The sequence below is a fragment of the Cucurbita pepo genome, chromosome LG07, assembly GCF_002806865.2.
Source record: "Cucurbita pepo subsp. pepo cultivar mu-cu-16 chromosome LG07, ASM280686v2, whole genome shotgun sequence".
NCBI classification, from domain to species: Eukaryota; Viridiplantae; Streptophyta; class Magnoliopsida; order Cucurbitales; family Cucurbitaceae; genus Cucurbita; species Cucurbita pepo.
The window spans coordinates 6,558,947-6,581,011 of NC_036644.1; the positions used below are offsets into that span (position 1 = coordinate 6,558,947).

Below are 22,065 nucleotides of genomic sequence, written 5' to 3' on the forward strand. Positions count from 1 at the left end.
GACGGGGTGAGGCGGAGGATTGAGTGGGAGCTGCAGGAATGGAGAATATAATCTTGTCCCTGACCCATTTATCTAACAGTGAAAAAATATTTTCCACTCTCTTTGTCATTATTTGTCTAAACTGGAAATTCCTTTTGCATTCGATATATTTTTTTAATTTTTTAAGTGTAAGGACAAAATAGTCATTTACAAAAAGAAAACATAAATTTGAAAATTTTTAAATTCTAATAAATAAGATTTTTTTTTTTTTTTTTTTTTTTTTGAAGTTTTGATTAATATAATTAAAATTCATATCAATAATTTGTTTGAGTTTATATAACTTAGGTTTGATTTTAAATTACCTTTTTTTAAAAATATTGAATTACATAATTTTAAATTAATGGCCAATATATTTAATTATTTTTCGTAACATTTTAAAAGTTTAAATCATTATTTTTTTTTATTTATGGTACTAAAAAAGTCAAATAATTTTAATAATTTTTTATTTGCACTTTTATTTAAATTTCAAGGACGATTCTTTAAAATAATAATACACATGGTTTACTCACATGATATAATAAAATAAGGTATTTTATGATATGGTAGAGGTATCAAATTTTTTATTTTTGTACAAATATATATATTTTTTAATGAGATACTTCCGGTGGTAGAGATGTATATGGAGCGGGGAAGTATTCTTCATTCTCATCTCCGACACCAATTTCGTTTCTATCCCTTCAAAATTCTCAAATATTTCGAGTCTGCCCCTTAGCCACTTAAGCACATCAACATTTCTTGGAATGTATTATTTTTAATTTCATAAATTATGTGAGGGTCAAATGGTCAATTACTTTGTCTTCTGCGGAGATTAAAGGGAATCGGGAATAAATCCCGACAATAAACGTGAGATTATAAATACCCACAATATGTTAGGTAAAAATCAGATTCGTAGATGAATGTAATTCAAATCTCAAATTGAAACGTTTCCCTTAGAAATACGAGCATCAATTTTGTCATTTCTAAGTTTCAAGCAATTTCTGAGTCATTCAATCAAGCTTTGATCAAGTTCGATTGCGGAATGACTCGATTTAGAACAAGATTTCCAAATTTTACTTCAGGGTTCTTGATTCAACAAATGCTTGCATGGTTTCGATTGTGGAGGGACTCAATTTAGAACAAGGTTTCCAAATTTTGCTTCAGGGTTCTTGCTTCACCAAATGCTTTCAGGGTTCTTGATTCAACAAATGCTTGCCTGGTTTCGATTGCGGAGTGACTCAATTTAGAACAAAGTTTCCAAATTTTGCTTCAGGGTTCTTGATTCAATAAATGCGGTTTCGATTGTGGAGTGACTCAATTTAGTACAAGATTTCCAAATTTTGCTTTAGGGTTCTTGCTTCACCAAATGGTTTCAGGGTTCTTGATTCAACAAATGTTTGCTTGGTTTCAATTGCGAAGTGACTTAATTGAACAAGGTTTCCAAATTTTGTTTCAGTGTTCTTACTCCAACAAATGCTTGTAGGATTGGGCTGAAGATTAGAGTTGCCTTATCACCGTGTGTATTAAATAATTTGGGACCCTCAAATAATATTATTAATATTATTTAATTTTAAATAAAAGCATAACATTCTTAAACATTAAAATAAATATCTCAGAGCACAACATAAGTCATAAAATACCATAATTTCATGTCTATCACTTATAAAATACGACGTATGATGGGTCATAGAGCACGTGCCATTTTTTACTTTATTCAATTCATTAAACCAAGTCAATAGTAAAACCGTCATTAATTTATCCTTCAAGCTAGACGGAACTTGTCCTTGAAATCCATGGCTTAACCTACCTAACGAGCACAATTAAACCCCTAATTTTAGCTTAGATACTTTAAATTGGGCAAAGACGGGTGCTAGTCATCTCAAATGCCAAAATTGACTCTGAAAGGATAAAAATGGTAGGAAAGGGGACCAAACTAGTGAAACGAGCTAAAAGTTGCTAAATCGAGTAAACTAAGCTACATACGTTGTGCCAGAGTCACCGAGCCAGAGCGAAAGCTATCCGTTGGAGGCAAGCTGAAGACGAGCCACAACTACAGGTCGGCTAGCACACACACCACACGTGGACAAATTCATATTGGATCGGCTTCTAGGTCATCGGGTTGAATCGCGGGTCATTGGGTCAAGGCGTGGGTCGTTGGGTGATCAGGATCGTAGGTTGGTTCGAGTCTGAACTCGAAATAAATATAATTTTAAAATAATTTTAAAATATCTGAAAATAGAAAATAAAAAAAAATAGAAATGTGTGAAATTATTTGTGATATGTGAACAGTTGAAATTGATGCAATTATTAGAATATGAACAAATAATGGGTCGTTGTCCGTACGTTCCTTCGCCAATCACGGGATCACGGTCCTGTGACTTTATCAATACCTTCCCATTTCATTAATTAATTTTATTAAAAAATAAATTGCCCTATTTTATTTTTAATTTCAGAAATTTAAATACCCAAAATTGAAAAATAAGTTTTTATTCAATTTATAAAAATAAATTCTTTGACTTTCATCTACACGTTCTACACTTAGGATCATCGTTATTCGACCGTCATGCTCTGCCTTAGCTCTAGCACCAAAACCCAACTAACGGTAAGCTTGTTTTTCCTTTGATAGCGTTTGGTTGTGTGAGTTCGATTACAGGGCTCCATGAATGTAACTTCTCGTCGTTGGTGTAGGTATTCTATGATTGTTCTGCTTCAACTGAGGGAGGAGAAGCTAGTAAGTCACGTAACTGCCAAAATATGCAATGAAACCGATGGGAGAAAACATTGGCTGCACGTTGAAGTTGCTAGTGACCGTTTCGAAACGGTTCAGTAGTTCTCTAAAATTAGGTTACGTATGTAACACGCGTCGTTCATCCTTCAAACAATTCATCCTACTCAACCAGAACTAAAGCCATTTAGAGCTGACTTCAATTCAACCTATATGAACCCATGACATCAAATTAGAATATATTAACAAATATGTTCCTCAGAGTATGTTGATGGGCTAGGTCGCGGGCTCTAACGTTGGGTCATGGACTGTTGGTTCTAACCTAAGTTCGTACCTGACCCGAAGCAAAATTTGATTTAATCTAAGAAAATTTGGAAACCTGAAGCAAGAAAATGTCTTAACCTGATTTAATCTATGGGACGAACACTCTTAACAAACAAGTCACTCGTGAAAAAGAATCAAAATTCTACCGAATTCCTCCAAAAATAATAACAATAATAAAAATAATTTTTTTAAAAAAAACATTATTTGTAATGTGAATTATCCAATTTGTCCCTTATGAATTCGGCACATGCTCGTAGGTCCAAAATTTATTTTTTCCTTTTTCCAACCCCATATTTATAGAATATGTCACCATCCTTAATATAATTAAATTAATATATTATTTATTAAAACATTATTTACGATAATTTTGATGAAAATTTTCTAATTACCGAACTCTCGAGACAATTACTTTTTAGCATCTAAATTAAAACAAATGGTTTGATTTCGACACATATCAACACGAGTCTGTTGTGATTATTCTGATTCAGATGTAATCTCGGTTCATTCATATACCTTCTTTTACTCGAGTATCACGTGTCTACCAGTTTTCGTTATGGTTCGTCCTCGAATCACATGTTATCGGGAAATTGATTTTTAAATATATTTTTGTAGGAGGGTTAATAAAACAAAGATAGATTTTGTTTTTATGAAGAAGTTGAAGTATTGAAGAAGCTTCATGTGATCACATGAGCATAGATGTCACATCACCCAATCCCTTTCATGTTTCTATCAAAACTAAAGGGAATTCTTACTTTCAAATCCTATTTTGATTTACAAATTTATATTTTTTCTTTTGAATTTATAAATTTTGACTTTAGCTTCGTTAATCCAATCTCGAGTCTCCAGTTATGGCACACAACGTTTGTGTATCAATTTGACAATAACATCTCGAGAAAGAATCAGACAACGATGAAGTATTTTTGTGAGATCCCACGTCGGTTGGGAGAAGAACAAAACATCCTTTATAAAGGTGTGGAAGTCTCCTACTAGTAGACACGTTTTAGGGAAAACCCATAGAAGACAATATCTACTAATGGTGGGCTTGAGCTATTGGTATCCGAGTCAGACATTGGACGATGTATCGGTGAGGAGGCTGAGCCCTAAAAGAGGGTGGACATGAGGCGATGTGCCAGTAAGGACACTGGGCTCCGAAGGGGGTGGATTTGGTGGGGTCCCACATCGATTGAAGAAAGGAATGAGTGTTAACGAGGACGCTGGGCCTTGAACATCGGTTGGGAGGAGAACGAAACACCTTTTATAAGACTGTGGAAGCCTCTCTTTGGGTGAACATGAGGCGATGTGTCAGTAAGGACGCTGGGTTCTAAAGGGGGTGAATTTGGTGGGGGTCCCACATCGATTGAAGAAAGGAACGATTACCACCGAGGACGCTGGGCCCCAAACATCGGTTAGGAAGAGAACGAAACACCTTTTATAAGAATGTGGAAACCTCTCCCTAGGTGGACATGAGGCGATGTGCCAATAAGGACGCTAGTCGTGAGCATGTCAAGATCACGACGCCGCACGGTCAAGAATGTAGGACCGTGACACTGGACACCAAAGGGGGTGAATTTGGTGGGGTCCCACATTGATTGAAGAAAGGAACGAGTGCCAACGAGGACGCTGGGCCCCAAACATTGGTTAGGAGGAGAACGAAACATCTTTTATAAGAATGTGGAAACCTCTTCCTGGGTGGACATGAGACGTTGTGCCAGTAAGAACGTTGGGCTCCAAAGGGGGTGGATTTGGTGGTGGGTCCCACATCGATTGAAGAAAGAAACGAGTGCCAACGAGAACGCTATGCCTCGAACATCGGTTGGGAGGAGAACGAAACACCTTTTATAAAAATGTGGAAACCTCTCCCTAGCAGACGTCTTTTAAAGCTCGTAAGAAAATTTTCAATATCTGCTAGCGGTGAGCTTGAGAGTTCCATATAACTTTGCTATCGAGAACCATGTGCATCTAGTTTGATTTACTAGTATTTCTAACTCATTAATGTCATTAAATTCATCAAATACAAAACTTAATCCATTAAATGATTTCAACTATAAATAAATAATATCAATTATTTAAACTTTATTTCTAACCCATTATTGTCATAAAACTCATCAAATTAAATGTTTTCAACTATATACAAATATATATCAATTATTTAAAATTAAAACAACTTAAAAGAGAGAAACATGTTTTTACGGTTGGACCGACCCCACGTGAGAACCTCTCCCTAATAGATGCGTTTTAAATCCGTGAGACTGATAGCGATATGTAATGGATCAAAGCGGACAATATTTGCTAACAGTGGGTTTGAGCTGTTACAAATGGTATTAGAGCTAGGTTCTAGGCGGTATGCCAATGAGGACGGTGGCTCCCAAGGGAGTTGATTGTGAGATCCAACATCAGTTGGAGAGTAGAACGAAGTGTGAAAATCTCTCCCTAATAGACGCATTTTAGAACCATGAGACTGACAGAGATACGTAACGAGCCAAAGTGGACAATATCTGCTATGTTGAATGAAATCTTATTTTGGATTTCATGAAAATGCTTTTTCCTTTTATGTTTTCGTGATTGATTTGATAGTAAAAATAATACTCTGACCTAATTCTATCTGATCAACCACTTTAAAAACGACAAGCGAGTGGAAACAATAAATTTCCGTTCAATAACCATTTTATGTACAGATGATTGAATTGTATTATCGTATTATATGCATCATCCCATGAACCCTGATTTTATATAGGGACCTCATACCTATTGTATACTCGTAGGACCATAAACTACTTCTCCAGTTATGTAATGTACGGACCCATACACTCTCGATATTATTCGCATTTCTCTTTCTTTTGTTGATTTTCGACAGCGTGAATGTGTGCTTGTCCATAGTCAGGTCTCGGGGTACGTTAACAAGACCACCTAGAAAAGTACTATGATGAAAGTAATTAGGGTTTTGAATTTGAGGGGTTTGGTGGAAGTTTATAAATGTTGGAAATTATGGTGGCAGCTGAAAAAGAGTNTAAAAAAAAAAAAAAAAAAAAACACACAAAAGGACATGTTTGGTGGTGGTGGAGAATAAAATTATCCTTTTGTTGACTATTTTGCCCTCTTGCCCTTCCCTTTCATAGTCTAACAATATCTAATTATTATATATATATATATATAATACGACTAGTTAATTCATTATAATTTGACTAATTAAGATATATATTTCTTAGTAAGAAGTCAGACGGTCGAAGCCAACATTTTGCACCATTTATAAAGATGTGGAAACTTTTCCGTAGCAGACGAGTTTTAAAGGGAAGACCTAAGAGGACAATATCTGCTAGCGGTAGGCTTGGGCCGTTACAAATGGTATTAGAGCAAGACACTGGACTATGTGCTAGCGAGGAGGTTGTTCCTCGAAGGGGGATAGATACGAGGCGGTGTGCCAGTAAGGACGCTAGGCCCTGAAGGAGGGTAGATTTGGTGGGGGTCCCACATTGATTGGAGAAACAAACGAACTGAGCCCTAAAGAGAGGGTAGATTGTGATATCTCACATTGGTTGGGAAGAGAACGAAACACCCTTTATAAGGGTGTGGAAACCTTTCCTTAGCAAACGCGTTTTAAAGCCTTGAGAGGAAGTCCAAAGAGGACAATATTTACTAATGGTGGGCTTGGACTGTTACAAATGGTATCAGAGAGCCAGACACCAAACTATGTGCTAGCGAGGAGATTGTTCCATGAAGGGGGTAGACATGAGACGGTGTGCTAGTAAGGACGCTGGCCCCAGAAGGGAGGTGGATTTGGTAGGAGTCGAGGGGGTTCCACATCGATTGAAGAAAGGAACGAGTTCCAGCGAGGACACTGGACCCTGAAACGGGTGGATTGTGATATCCCACATTAGTTGGGAGGAAACCTTTCCCTAGTAGACGCGTTTTAAAGCCTTGAGGGGAAGCCCAAAGAGGACAATATCGTCTAGCGGTGGGCTTAAACCGTTACCATTAAGGTTTTAAAAACAATAAAGAGTTCTTCACAAAATTATGAGAGATTTGGGAAGCTATCATTTCCTCCCTCTCACATCATAATATTTGTGGGTTCCTACAAATTTTTCAAAAGCAATTCTCAAAATTAATCCATGGTGATATGTAGTGGAAAAGGTTGGTAAAAGATTACAACTTTAGGGTTTATGTGTGTTTTTGAACAAAGCAAAAGGCTTATAAATCAAGTAAAACAATAAAGCGTGTAGGATAATTTTGCCTTATTTGATGAACGCATAATTCTTTTCGATGATGTTGTTTATTTCGAGCATAATTTCATGATTTAAAGACTTTTCTTTTAAAAACATGTAAGTCTGTGACATTGTTTTACGTTGATGTTTTAAATGTTCATTTCCACGAAGATGGTAGCAACTTTAAGTTAGTAGAGATCTAGGGTCATTACAGTTGATATCGAGTTGTAGGTTATAGATTCTGTAGACTAACCTACGAGGTAGACTTGACATGTTCCATGGTCTCATCGTTGATGCTCCGTCTCCATCAGGTATGTCTTGCAAAAGATAATAAATGGTGTTGTTTTATTATGTTATGAGTTACCTTGCATAGAATGTGAATATAATTGATGTACTGACGATGCTTAGATTTAGTAAGATTTGTACTGTGAATGAGGAGTTATAGTTTAGTAAGCTACTAAATGCTAGTAGATGCATGCAAATGATATTGCTAAAGAAGGTCGGATGTTTTAATTAAACGTCTCGAACATAATTAAAATACGTAGTGTTATGACCATAGAGATGGAAAGGACTGCACCAACGTATACTAACGAGTAAGTAGCTTCAAATGAAAATGGCTAAAGAAGCTTGATAGACGACAATATCTTATAGTATGGTATAGATATAATGCAAGAAACTGATTAAACTATTGATCTAGTTGACGGAAGGAAGCAAGTCATCTCGAAGAAAGTGAGGAAGTTGAAATTAAGGTTGAGTTAAGTGTTTAAGGTTTTCCAACATTAGTGTTCACATGAATGTTGATTTCAATAAAACGCCTCAGCCACGAACCTTCTAAATGAACTATATTGTTCATAAAATTTTAGAAGAAGACTTAGTATGATATGATAAGATTACGTATGAAATTGGGTAATCATTAGATTATGACAAGGGGCTAAACCGAGAGTGTATGTAAAATGACTAAAATGCCCCTACAATTATGTACCACTAGTTTTTTTTACCAAGGTGATCTCTAAATGACATGAAATTTGATAAGGAGCCTGATGTCATGTTCTAACGGGATTCTACAAAGTTACAAGACCATTGAAATATGTTAGGGATTTAAACCAAGATTCGAGATGGTAAATGACCAAAATACCCCTGTGAGAATTCTAAGATATCTTCACGACCCTAAAAGACTCAAAACAATACGGAATTTATATGAGACTCATTTATGATATTAAAGGGGTAAGTGTGTAAGATCTTAAGAGGGTTAGAACAGTTTCGGGATATGAACCGAGAGGAAAAGTACCTATAATTGTATCGTAAGTAATAATGCATCTTTTTATATTAACAATAAAACTTGGATATGAAGTTAAAATTGAGAATCATAAATTTCTCAATTTAATTATTAATTTTTATTTAGAGAAAGTTGATTTAATTCCAATCATGAAAAATATTGATTAGCCTTTAGATTCTACAAAAAGAAAATTAATAAAAACGCGTTAAATAATATGCCCCACACATCAATTAAATCATTTTAACTTTTTTTTTCCCTTAAAAATATTATTTTTTACTATTTTAAATTTCATTTTATTATTATTTATTTAGTTAGTTATAAATAATTTATTCCAAATATTTAAAATTTTATTTTTAAGAGAGTGAAAAATAAATAATAAAAGTATAATTATAGAATTAAATAAAATTATAATAAAAATACATTTTTTGCAATTAAAAATAAATTTGGATTGGTTCGTTACTAATTTTAAAAGAACTAATGAAGTAACGTAACTCATAAATTATCCAGTTATTTGGTTCGAGTTAAGTTGGGTTGATTGCGTTTTTAGTTCTTAGTAACTGAAAAATTTAAACATTTGATCTAAAAGAAAAACGTGATACCTTAAAACGTGATAATGTCAACTTAAACATAGCTCAATTAATAACAATCCCCTTCTCTTATCCAGTTATTTGGATCGAGTTAAGTTGGGTTCATTGCTTTCTTAGTAACTGAAAAATTTAAACATTTGATCTAAAAGAAAAACGTGATACTTAAAACGTGATAATGTCAACCTAAGCATAACTCAATTAATAACAATCCCCTTCTCTTATCCAGTTATTTGGATCGAGTTAAGTTGGGTTGATTGCTTTCTTAGTAACTGGAAATCGAGTTAAGTTGGGTTGATTGCTTTCTTAGTAACTGGAAAATTTAAACATTTGATCTAAAAGAAAAATGTGATACCTTAAAACGTGATAATGTCAACTTAAGCATAGCTCAATTAATAACAATCCCAGTTATTTGGATCGAGTTGAGTTGGGTTGATTGCTTTCTTAGTAACTGAAAAATTTAAACATTTGATCTAAAAGAAAAACGTGATACCTTAAAACGTGATAATGTCAACTTAAGCATAGCTCAATTAATAACAATCCCCTTGTCTTATCCAGTTATTTGGTTCGAATTAAGTTGGATTGATTGCGTTTTTAGTTCTTAGTAATTGAAAAATTTAAACATTTGATCTAAAAGAAAAACGTGATAATGTCAACTTAAACATAGCTCAATCTGCAAATACTAATAACAATCACCTTGTCTTCAAGGTCGATGTTCTCAAGCCACTTTACAAAAAAATTTCAACCAAAACAACACAAACGGAGCCCCCTAATGCTCAGAAATGACAGGTAACTGGAACAAAATTTTGTATCCGTTTTATTCTAGCTTAGCCTCCTCAGTACAAAAGCTCGGTGTCGTGTCGTTGTAACGACACTACAGATTTTAACTCGACGTATCGAAAGAGGGGGGTAGTACAGATAAAACTCAATATCATTACGCCACTAGAAATATAATTACAAATTGTATATACAGATACAATAAGAATAGAAGTGTCTTACATCTCAGATAAGAGATTGCTGATCTTCCGAAGCTCCTTCAGAGCTGCCATGGCTGTTACTTGTCCTTTGCCAACTAAAGGGTTCTTCGACAAGTTCTCCAGCGATCCTACTTGAACCCGATCTTGCTGAAATACGGTTTCGATAACCTGTCGACCAAATTGTCAGCTATTGTACGAATGGATGACAAACGTACACAAATTACGCAAAAGTTTGTCGTCCCAATAACCATAATCCTTCATTTTCGGGTCGTGTTAGCTATGAGGGTAAGACTCTCGCTAGGGGAGGATCCACCAATTGTCTTAGGGAGGGGCAAACTTTAGCGTTCTTTTATATATATATATATATATAACAACCCAAGCCTAAGCCCGCCGCCAGCAGATATTGTCCTCTTTGAGCTTTCCCTTCAAGGGTTTTCCCTCAAGGTTTTAAAACGCGTCTACAAAGGAGAGGTTTCCACACCCTTATGAGGAATACTTTGTTCCCCTCTCCAACTAATGTGGGATCTCACAATCCACCCCTCTTAGGAGCCTAACGTCCTTGCTGGCATACTGCTCAGTGTCTGGCTCTGATACCATTTGTAACAGCCCAAGCCCACCGCTAGCAAATATTGTCCTCTTTGGACTTTCCCTTCAAGGACTTCCCCTCAAGGTTTTAAAATGCGTCTACTAAGGAGAGGTTTCCACACCCTTACAAGGAATGCTTCGTTCCCCTCTCCAACTGATGTGGGAACTCACAATCCACCTCCCTTAGGAGGCCCAACGTCCTCGCTGGCACACCGCTCGATGTCTAGCTCTGATACCATTTGTAACAGCTCAAGCCCACTGCTAGTAGATATTGTCCTCTTTGGGCTTTCCCTTTCGAACTTCCTCTCAAGGTTTTTAAAACGCGTCTACTAGGGAGAGGTTTCCACACCCTTATAAGGATGCTTCATTCCCCTCTCCAACCGATGTGGGATCTCACAATCCACCCCCTTAAATGCCTAGCGTCCTCGTTGGCACACCGTTCGGTGTCTAGCTCTGATACCATTTGTAACAGCCCAAGCCCACAGCTAACAAATATTGTCCTCTTTGGGCTTTCCCTTCAAGGGCTTCCCCTCAAGGTTTTAAAACGAGTCTACTAGAGAGAGGTTTCCACACCCTTATAAGGAATCCATCGTTCCCCTCTCCAACCGATGTGAGATCTCACAATCCACCCCCTTAAGAGCCCAGCGTCCTCAATGGCACACCGTTCGGTATCTAGCTCTGATACCATTTGTAACAACTCAAGCCCACCGCTAGCAAATATTGTCTTCTTTGGGATTTCCCTTCAAGGGCTTCCTCTCAGGGTTTTAAAACTTGTCTACTAGGGAGAGGTTTCCACACCCTTATAAGGATGCTTCATTGCCCTCTCCAACCGATGTGGGATCTCACAATCCACCCCCTTGGGGATCAGCGTCCTCGCTGGCACACCACTCGGTGTCTAGCTCTGATACCGTTTGTAAAAGTCCAAGCCCACTAGAAGAGGACTAAGTAACCCAGATCCACTTCAGTAACTGCTGGAGTTTAAGAATAGATCATGAAGCTGCAAAAATTTAGAAATATTACCTGAATGTGTTCGAGCATAGATTGACCAAGATTCTTGAGAGTCCCCATCATGTTCTGATCCACACCATCTCCTTTCCCGCTACCAGAAGTACTACAAGCCCCATCAGTTTTAGGTGAACCAATATTCTTTATCGGATTACTCTCGACTCCAGTCGATTTCGAAGCCTCGACGCCACCTTTCCCCTCGCTAGAAGCGTTCCTGACAAACTTCCAAAACCAAGGAAATTTCCCTAGAAGTTTCTTATCCCTTGTTCCTACGGATACGTTGCCCTCGGAATCATGGTTGCACCCAGATTTTTCAGGGATGTTCTCAAGCTGATCGGGAACCGGAAGAGGCGACCCTTCCACGACAGACTGTGACTGGTCATCGTTTTCATCCAGGGACAAACTAGACGCAACGCTGCTTCTGCTCGAGTCATTTACGTCGTTCTCATTATCGTTTGCTCCACTGAAGGAACTTGTTGGGTCCGAGAATACTGAAGAGTTTTCTTCACTGCCAACAATTCCGCTCTCCAATCTCTTGTCTTCGGCATTTTCTGAGTAGTTCTCGCAGCCATCGTGTCCATCCACCTCCCCTTCTATAGAGATATCGTCTTTTTTATCAAGTACTTCATCGCTCCGAGATTTTTCGATGTCTTCCTCTGCACCAAGTTCGCGCGCCAAATCTGCCAGCAACCTTCGCCTAACAGAGGACTTCGTGTTCTTCTTGCCTCCAGCAAGCTTTGCTGGAGACGGGTCAGATTCCGTCCTATACAAGAATCTCACTTTCTCTGACCATCCTTTCTTTTGTGCTGCATTTTGAGTTCTTGAACCACTCTGCTTACATTCTTGTTCCCTGTGTAACACTCTCCACTTCTCTTCCCAGTAACTTTCAGGAACATGATTTAACGGAGTTTTCGGTGAAACCGAACCAGATGAACGACCATTACCTCGTGCAACCAAAGACTTGCTGTGATGGTGATAAGCTCCAGACAACAATGGTGTAGATGAGATATTAGAACGCATTGCTAACGTCTGCCATGATTTTGCCTTCTCTATCAGTTTTGGCAAATCCACATCCTTGGGGAAGTTCAACAATCTCTGGAGACATAAAGTAGCGTTTTCCGTGGCAAGTAAAGACGATCGCAGGTAAAGTAACATAGAAACAGCAATAGCAGCGATAAACGCACCACGAGACGAGCTAAGGAAGCCGAAGCTGGAGCTTGTCTCGGGTTCATCACTTCTGTCGAATTTGCTATTATCCGATGCAAATATTTCATCCCAAATCGTCAAGAGATCTTCAAGCAAAAATTCACGACCGAATAAAACCCTTAACCAGCGGAGAAAGAAGTACTGTGGTTCGACACCGAGTTCGACGAGGTGAGCATGTAGAGATGAATCGACATGTGACAGCAAGTGGTATAAAGCAGCAGATGCTTCGATTACAGGAGGCAATCCTGAAAGAGAACCACCTGCAGGCATTGGAGAGAAGAAGTCTGCCATTGCAACTGCCCCATGGGCTCCACTCATCAAAGCATCGAACATAGTATACGCGTCATGTTCTATAAATCGTTCCGAAAGGACGATGCCTAGTTCCCCTTCAGCTCCATACGCATCGGTCAACAATATAATGGTTTGTATTTCAGGATCTAGCTCGGAAAGACCTTTCACATTTTCCTCGTTTCCATGAACTCCCAACTCATCTTTGGTCGTATCGAGACAGTTTTTGAAATCAAAATTATATTTGAAACTACCATCTTGAAATGAAACCCCATCAAACTTGTCAGCAAATTGATCTTCATAAAGCTTTCTCACTTGAGAAAACCTCTCCACATCAACATGAAGAACGTACAAAAACGGAGCCAAAAGTTCGTGCATTCCTACGATATAGAACACGGAACATAGCTTTTAAATATAAGAACACGAACAGTAGCCGATCATGTGACGACAGTTTCTCATGGAGAGTGTTAAACACCATTTAAATAATCATTTGCTTCATTGTAAATTGCTGAACTTAAGAAATTACCTTGTCTATAACCGAACTGCGGATGTTGAAGGCACCATAGCAACAAAATTCTTCTTAGCAAGCCTTGGCATCCGGGCGTCTGGAAGTAGCTTCCGTGTTCTGGATATAAACGTGATAAATCCTGGTCGACCATTTTCTCCAGCTCGGCACTCCGAAAGAAGCGGCCCCACAAGCTATCTACAAGAGGGTGACAATTAGAAGCAAATATTGCTACTTATATCGCACGCAAATGAACGCCTCGAACGATTTAATTTCAATGGAACAACAATGGCAGGTAACCATTGTATCAGGAGATTGGAGATATCATTATACCTGGGTTTTGTGATAGTGGATTATCCATTGTATCAGGAGAATTGCTTCCATCCTTGGAAATGTGTGGATCAACAAGATGGCGTCGTCTCAAGATAGCATATCTGAAAGAAACATAGAAAGGAAAAGGTTGAATACGATGAAGAGGAATTAGAATTATTCATATTATATTCATTTATTAAAAAGCAAAACATCATCATTGTTTATATAAGTCACGTTGTAACGGCTGAAGTCCACCGCTGGCAGATATTGTTCTCTATGGACTTTCCCTTTCGAGCTTCCCCTCAAGGTTTTTTTAAAAGGCGTCTGCTAGGGAGAGGTTTCCACGCCCTTATAAAGAACGTTTCGTTCTCCTCCCCAACTGATGTGGGATCTCAAAATCCACCCCCCTTCGGGGCCCAGCGTCCTCGCTGACACTCGTTCCCTTCTCCAATCAATGTGGGACTCCCCATTCCACCTCCTTTAGGGCTAGTGTTCTTGCTGGCACACCGCCTCGTGTCCACTCCCTTTGAGGCTCAGCCTCCTCACTAGCACATTGCTCATGTCTAGCTCTGATACCATTTGTAACAGTTGAACTCCACTGTTAGCAGATATTGTCCTCTTTGGCTTTCCCTTTCGGGCTTCTCCTTAAGGTTTTTAAAACGAGTATGCTAGGGAGAGGTTTCCACACCCCTTATAAAAAAGGTTTCGTTCTCCTCCCCAACCAATGTGGGATCTCACAATCCACCTCTCCTTCGGGGCTAGCGTCCTCACTGACACTCGTTCCCTTCTACAATAGATGTGGGACCCCCCAATCCACCTCCTTTGAGGCTAGCGTTCTTGCTGGCACACCGCCTCGTGTCCACCCCCTTTGAGACTCAGCCTCCTCACTGGCACATCGCCCATGTCTAGCTCTGATACCATTTGTAACAGCCCAACCCCCCGCTAACAGATATTGTCCTCTTTGGTTTTCCCTTCTGGGCTTCTCCTCAAGGTTTTTAAAATGAGTCTGCTAGGAAGAGAGAGGTTTCCACACCCTTATAAAGAATGTTTCGTTCTCCTCCCCAACTAATGTGGGATCTCACAATCCACCCCCCTCAGGGCCCAGTGTCCTCACTGACACTCGTTCCCTTCTCCAATCTATGAGACTCTCCAATCCACCCCCTTCAGGACCTAGTGTCCTTGCTGACACACCGCCTCATGTCCACCCTCCTTCAGGGCTCAGCCTCCTCGCTGGCACATTGCCCGGTGTCTGGCTCTGATACAGTTTGTAACAGCCCAAACCCACCGCTAGCAAATATTGTCCTCTTTCCGCTTTCCCTTCCAGCTTCCCCTCAAGGTTTTTAAAACGCGTCTACTAGGGAGAGGTTTCTACACCCTTACAAAGAATGTTCAATTCTCCCAACCGATGTGGCATCTCACACATGTATATTCCCACGTTCCACAAGAAAGTTTCCGAAAGAAACTCTAAAATCAATGAGTTGGAGACATCAAACTCAAGGGAAATTACAGCCACCAACTACACCATATTGGCGTATCCCACAAAACGAACATAAACAAAACTCAATGAGACAAACAATAGATCCTCTGTATGGAACTATAAGCTCAACTTCGCAAAAGAAACTCAAGTGGGAACTTGAAGAACAAGAACCACAAGAACCACAAGAACAAAAATCAAGTAAAGTTTAGACAGAACAAGAAAACATGAAGAAACATTCATCCACAGCGTAATCCATCATATATATACACAAGCAGCTTTAGTAGATGGAAAAGGAATTTCATGAACATCATAGAACAATCCACAAAATGAAGCCACATTAAATTCACGCCAGCAAAACAAACCTTCTTCTGGAATCAGCTGTAACGCGACGAAGATGATCAATAGAAGCCAAAGAGGAAGACGGCAAAACCCCAAGATTTATACGCCACCGAACACCTCTAAGATCAACAAACCGCCGTTTATCCTCAGAATCCCGATGATAAACAGAGCCAGAGCACGACGGCGTCCTCGAAGCCGGTTCGGACAATGCCGCCACGATTTCAGAAGGCGCCATGGATATCACCTCAACTTTCTCGAACCAAATCCTCCAAATTCTGAGTCTACAAACAAAAAACACAAGCAAAAACCTAAAATGTCAACGAAATCCCACAAAACCCCACACATCAAAACGAGCAATTCTGCAACAAAGAAATCGGAACAGAAGATCAAGAAAAAAACCAAAACCCACCAAAGATCAAGAGAAATTGAAGGTGGGAACAAGTCAAATCAAAAGGGATTAGACGAACTTACGCCTAAGACAGGGAATGATGAAATTGGAGGAAACTGCAGCACATGAAATGAATGATAATCCAGAATTTCATCATCTGGGTTGTAAAATTTTGGTGTTAATATGAAAAAGCAAAGAACAATTTTGTCTGTTTGGCAGGCGAGAAAGAGAGAGAGAGAGAGGAGAGAGAAGGAATTTTGTTCTAATGGCGCTGAGTCTGGCTTAGGGTCTGGTGAGCAGTCTTCTTCTGTTATGCCTTTCCTACATTTATTTAAAATTTGGTTTAATATATTTGAACATAAAATGTAAAAAAATAATAATAATAATAATTTAGAATAAGACGTCGGAGAATAAAATATCATAAAATAAAATCTATATTTTTCGAGGTATCGTGGATTTCTAAAATTTATATTCATTCTCGAACCCTCCAACCACGAACTTGAGCTAATTTCTTGGAATCTCGTGAACGGTGGTAGAATGTACCGGATCAAAATTCAAAAGTGTCACTAACTCACACTTTCTGTAACGGCCCAGGTCCACCATTAGTAGATATTGTCCTTTTCGACTTTCACTCTCGGGCTTCCCCTCAAACCTTTAAAATGTGTTTGGAAAATGTGTCCACACCCTTATAAAGGGTGTTTCGTTTTCCTCTCCAACCAAGGTGGGATATCATACTTTCATGATCTAAAGTCGTTATTTATCGAAACTTTTCAGTAATTTCTTAGAAGATTGGAGCAAAAGATATAATAAGACGAACTTTCGCTAATTTCTTGGAAACTCGTGAATAGTGGTACGAATGTATCAGTTCCATCATCAACACGTCTCTAACTCTCAAACTTTCATGATCTAAAGTCATTATTTGCCGAGAATTTTCAGTAATTTCTTAGAACGTTTGAGCAAGAGATATAATAGGACGAACTTTCGCTAATTTCTTGGAAACTTGTGAATAGTGGTACAAATGTACCAGTTCCATATTCAACACGTCTCTAACTCACATACTTTCATGATCTAAAGTCATTATTTATCGAGAATTTTCATTAAATTCATAGACGGCTAGAGAAAGAGATATGATAGGACGAAGTTACATCATTTCTTAGAATCTCGTGAAGTCGTTTCTTATCTAAAATTCTCATTACCCATTCCATTATTTTTCGCGACATAATCAATTAACATTAATAGAAAAGCAAAGAAAAAAAAAAGACTATAGTCGATAAGAAGAGTCGAGTCCATAAACAGATCTCAAATGTTTCTTCCTCGTGATTGTGGGGTCTTTTGTATTTGAATATTATGAGTACTCTTTTGGCTCGTCTCTTATCTAATCAAACTCTTTCGGTGCATGAACTCAGTACCCTTTTGTTCATATTCCAAATACATGTGTATCTACATCATTGGGTATAAAAGATATGGGTTTTATTTATTTTCCTTTGCCATAAGGAAACTTCGGGATTCTAGATCACAAATTCGTTGTAGGGGCGATAACGCTCGTTTATTAGCGCTATTGTCGTATTTCATGTTGTTTAGAGTGAATTTAAGTAGAAACAAGCTTAGCAAGAATCAGGTGAAACGCTTCCCGTTTGTACTTGCTTGACCTAATTGATAAATATTTCCTAAAATCACAAATTTGAAAAGTTTTCATGAAATTTAATACTGAAAAGGTTGAACCAAGCATACATGTATTATTTATTTATCGAAGGTAAATTTATGTGTTTACTTTCTTAGAAAATGACTGAACAGATTGGCATACGCATTCAAGTAACATTCTACTCGACCCGTGTAAGCGAGGGGTTTGAATAAGTGACTTCCTGTGAACTCGAAAGAGTTAGATGCCGGCACAAATGAGTAACAATATCTGAATAAGTCCCTCCTAGTTAAGGCTTTAAAACTCATTTGTTAGGGGAAGGTTTCCACACCGTTATAAATGGTGTTTTGCTCTCCTCCCCAACCAATGTGAGACATCATAATCCACCTCCGTTCGGGGCCCAGCGTCCTCGCGGGCACTCTTTTCTTCCTCCAAATTGATGTGGGACCGCCCCAAATTGACCCCTCTTCAGGGCCCAACGTCTTTACTGGCACACCGCCTCGTGTCTACCCCTCCCCCCTTCGGGGAACAGTGAGAAACCTGACACATCATCCGGTGTCTACCTCTGATACCATTTGTAACGCCCCAGATTCATCGCTAGCAGATATTTTCCTCTTTGGGCTTTCCCTTTCAGATTTCCCCTCAAATCTTTAAAACGCGTCTGCTAGAGGAAGACTTCCATACTCTTATAAATGGTGTTTTATTCTCCTCCCCCAATTAATGTGGGACATCGCAGAGTCTCTCAATTGTAATGGACATGGGTCCCGTTCTCCTCGAGCATCGTCTTTTTTTTTAATAAAATATTAAGCGAATGGGAATGAGCCAAATATTTTCATAAAAGCCTCAAAAAAATATATATATATATTATCTCATCACTTGTATTTATAATTTTCTCTCTCCAATTATTATATTAATTATTTGATTTTATAATATGATGGATTTGTTTGGTCGGTGGCTTCTATTAAAAATAGACCATACAATAATTTGTGATTCACTCTCTCTTCACCTACCATAACAACTTTCATTTCACATTACTATAGCTTATCACAACCATAGGTTAAAATTTTCAAATAATTTAATTCGTATATTTTAATCGGGAATGATTTGGTCGGTATATTCTTTCATTTATAACAATTACACTAAAATAAATTCTAACAACACTGCGAGATCCCATCGGTTGGAGAGGAGAACGAAACATGCTTTATAAGGGTGTGGAAACCTATCTATGGCAGACACGTTTTAAAAACCTTGAGGGAAAGATTGAAAGGGAAAACCCAAAGAGGACAATATCTGCTAGCGAAGGGTTTGGACTGTTATAAATGGTATTAGAGCTAGTTACTGGGTGATGTGCGAGCGATGAGGCTTTTCCCCGAATGGGGTAGACACGAGGCGGTGTGCAAGAAAGGACGTTGGGGAGGGGTCCCACATCGATTGGAGAAAGCAATCATAGGAACGTTGGGGTTAAACAATTTTGTAACCCTCCTCCTAGGAATTTTACTGGGATACGAGGTTTGGATACGTGTAAGTGAGAACAAAACATGCTAAAATAATTCGTGTTATATGAGAATAATCTTTACTCTTAAGAAGTGAGAAATAGATAACTCGACCACGTGAAAAAGTTGAAGATTTTAGTGTTCATTGTTTTAAAGATTATAAAACTGAATTCTAACTTTTTTTTTTTTTTTTTTTTCAGACTATGAGATTAAATTTGTCATTTGACATGTTTACATCGGTCACGACTAAAATACCTCAAGATGTACTATAAGAAATCTGACTAGTTATTCGCTATCAAAACCGTGGTTGTTGCTTGTTCGCTCTCAATCTATAACATTAATTTCCTTCAAATTTTTATCAATTCATTTCATCACTCACGTTTTTATATATATATATATATATAAAAATCTCTCAAACATGATTCGAGACTCGATCAACTTATTCGTTAGATTAGAACCACTGTTGCACAATCGTTATCCCGCTACCATAAGAACGTGATAGTGACACTAGAGGAATAAATAATATGGACAATAAGAATAAGTTGGTACAATCGATTGCTATCTCAATCGACAATTTAATTTAATTTTAATATTTTAATTACTTAATCCATCTATATATTATAATAGAATGAGAGAATGAATAACCAATCAACAAAACTAAAATAAATAGGTGGTAGATAGAATTACATGGCTATGAGGCATTTGGATGGCTATTGATATTATTGAAATTGGTTAGCTATAGTGCATGTTTAGAAAATAAATGATACTCATTTTACCTTAAACGATACTCATCGTCTTTCTACAATCGTTTATGTCGATCAGTTGAGTCAAAAGTTCGTTTTACTTCTATAACTAATATCTTATACCACAAGTACTACTAATTCTCTAATGAACAATTTTTTTNTTTTTTTTTTTTTTTTTTTTTTTTTTTTTTTTTTTTTTTTTATGATTCGATCATAAAATGGTAGAACTCTATTGTTCAAGTCTCGAAGGAACTACTCATCTACTTACTCTATGTACGAATAAACAGATGAATGAAACTTATATTCCGACTGTCTATTTGGTCTTTGGATGAAAATCCCACATCGGCTAATTTAGGGAATGATCATGGGTTTATAATCAAGGAACACTATCTCCATTGGGGTGAGACTTTTAAGGAAGTCCTAGCAAAGCCATGAGAGCTTATGCTCAAAGTGGACAGTGGACAATATCATACCGGGTGGTGGGTCCCACTGCCAGCTGTGAAACGAACGAAAACCACAAGTCGTTTCACATTTATGTACACTTATTTTTAGCCTAAATAAATAAAATAATCCCAAAATAAATTTTGTCCAGAATTAATTTAATTATTACAAAAAAATAATAAATTTGTCCTTTTGGTAGAGAGAAGGGCGGCTGCAATATTAGGTGGGTTTGGTGCTTAAACCACACATTTTCCTTATCTCCACCACTCTCATCTAAATTTTATATGATTATTAAAAAAAATAAAATATTTTATTTTAACCGACCGTACCTCTCGTTCGATAATGATTTTATTTTAATTTTTTAAAATTTAATGATTTTTTTTTGTCATCCCGAACATGTCTTAGAGGGCAAGACATTAATTATCATTTTAAAAATCAATAGTTCAACCGTTTTTTGAACTGAAAAAAAAAAAAAAACAAACCAACACGAGTCGTTCCAACATGTTTTGTCCTCACTCACATGCATTGAGTGTGTTTTTACTTGAAGTGGGACCTCCTAGTTCTTATGATTGAGCCACCGAAAAGAATATACACTTTGTTGGTATAGATATAAACTTTCACTTTTTTTAAGCCTCTCTTAGGCATTCTATTACCAGGATCACTCTCATTCGGATGTGGTACCAATTCATTCATTTACTCGGTGTCACATGTCCACCAGCTTTCGCTTTGGTTCATCCTCAAACCACATCTTATCGAGGAAGATGTTGGATCGATATGGCAACCCTAGAGGGGTGAATAGGGTTTCAACATTATAATGATTAAATTTTTCTAATAACAATAATATAACTTAACCATAATTGAGAATTTAATTAGGAAAAGGGTTAGAAAATATAACACCTAGTTTTATAGTCAGTGGTTGGGTCAAACTCAACCTATTCCACTCCCCAAGCGCCTCTTTGGAATCTGAATAAATCTTTCTGGACTCTTTCCTCGGATCAGAGCCCAACCGCTACACCGCTCCTTTTACGAGTTCAAGAGCAAACTCAATCCTTTCCACGGTTCAGGATCAAACCGGTACAATTGTTTCGATTGATTCATGATGTCAATTTTGCTGCCACATCATCACGTCAAGTATCTTGTTTTAACTATAACTTGTTCGTTTTATCTCTAATTTGAGTGAACCAAAAAAGATGTTGAAATCGTTATTCCCAACCTTACACTGTGGACAAAATACTGAGAACTGTTAATAATAAAGGTAGGTTTGTTATCGTCAAAACATTAATTAATTAATTAATTAAAATAAATGAATTTGAGATTAAGGGCCAAAAAGTCAAACGAATACACTGCTCTAATACCATTTGTAATGACTCATGTCCAAAATTTTGAATCCAGATTCAATACATGTGTCTCGACATTCAGCATCTTTTGCGACATGGTCAAATTAACTGCTCCTTACTTCTTAAGAGTGAAAACTATCCACACAGACCCAACCCTAGTCTTTCTAACATTATCTGTCCTCGCTATTTTTTTAAACATTTAAAAAA

General features: G+C 37.6%; 1 protein-coding gene across 1 annotated transcript; it reads right to left on the minus strand.

Annotated features, from left to right (window-relative positions):
* Positions 1–9,836: 9,836 nt before the first annotated feature.
* Positions 9,837–16,522, minus strand: LOC111798559 (TBC1 domain family member 5-like). The gene is made up of 6 exons (XM_023681795.1): positions 16,289–16,522; positions 15,841–16,098; positions 14,023–14,123; positions 13,711–13,887; positions 11,706–13,564; positions 9,837–10,268 (listed from the first exon to the last, which is right to left on the minus strand). The coding sequence occupies exons 2-6, from the start codon at positions 16,050–16,052 to the stop codon at positions 10,119–10,121; spliced, it is 2,499 nt and encodes an 832-aa protein (XP_023537563.1). The 5' UTR covers positions 16,053–16,098; positions 16,289–16,522; the 3' UTR covers positions 9,837–10,118.
* Positions 16,523–22,065: the final 5,543 nt, after the last annotated feature.

Excerpts from the sequence above, each read along its gene's own strand:
- LOC111798559 (XM_023681795.1), bottom strand. The coding sequence starts at position 16,052 with ATGGCGCCTTCTGAAATCGTGGCGGCATTGTCCGAACCGGCTTCGAGG. Across the intron at positions 14,124-15,840 it reads ACAGCTGATTCCAGAAGAAG|ATATGCTATCTTGAGACGAC; the intron begins GTTTGTTTTGCT and ends TGTTTCTTTCAG. Across the intron at positions 13,565-13,710 it reads GCAGTTCGGTTATAGACAAG|GAATGCACGAACTTTTGGCT; the intron begins GTAATTTCTTAA and ends TCTATATCGTAG.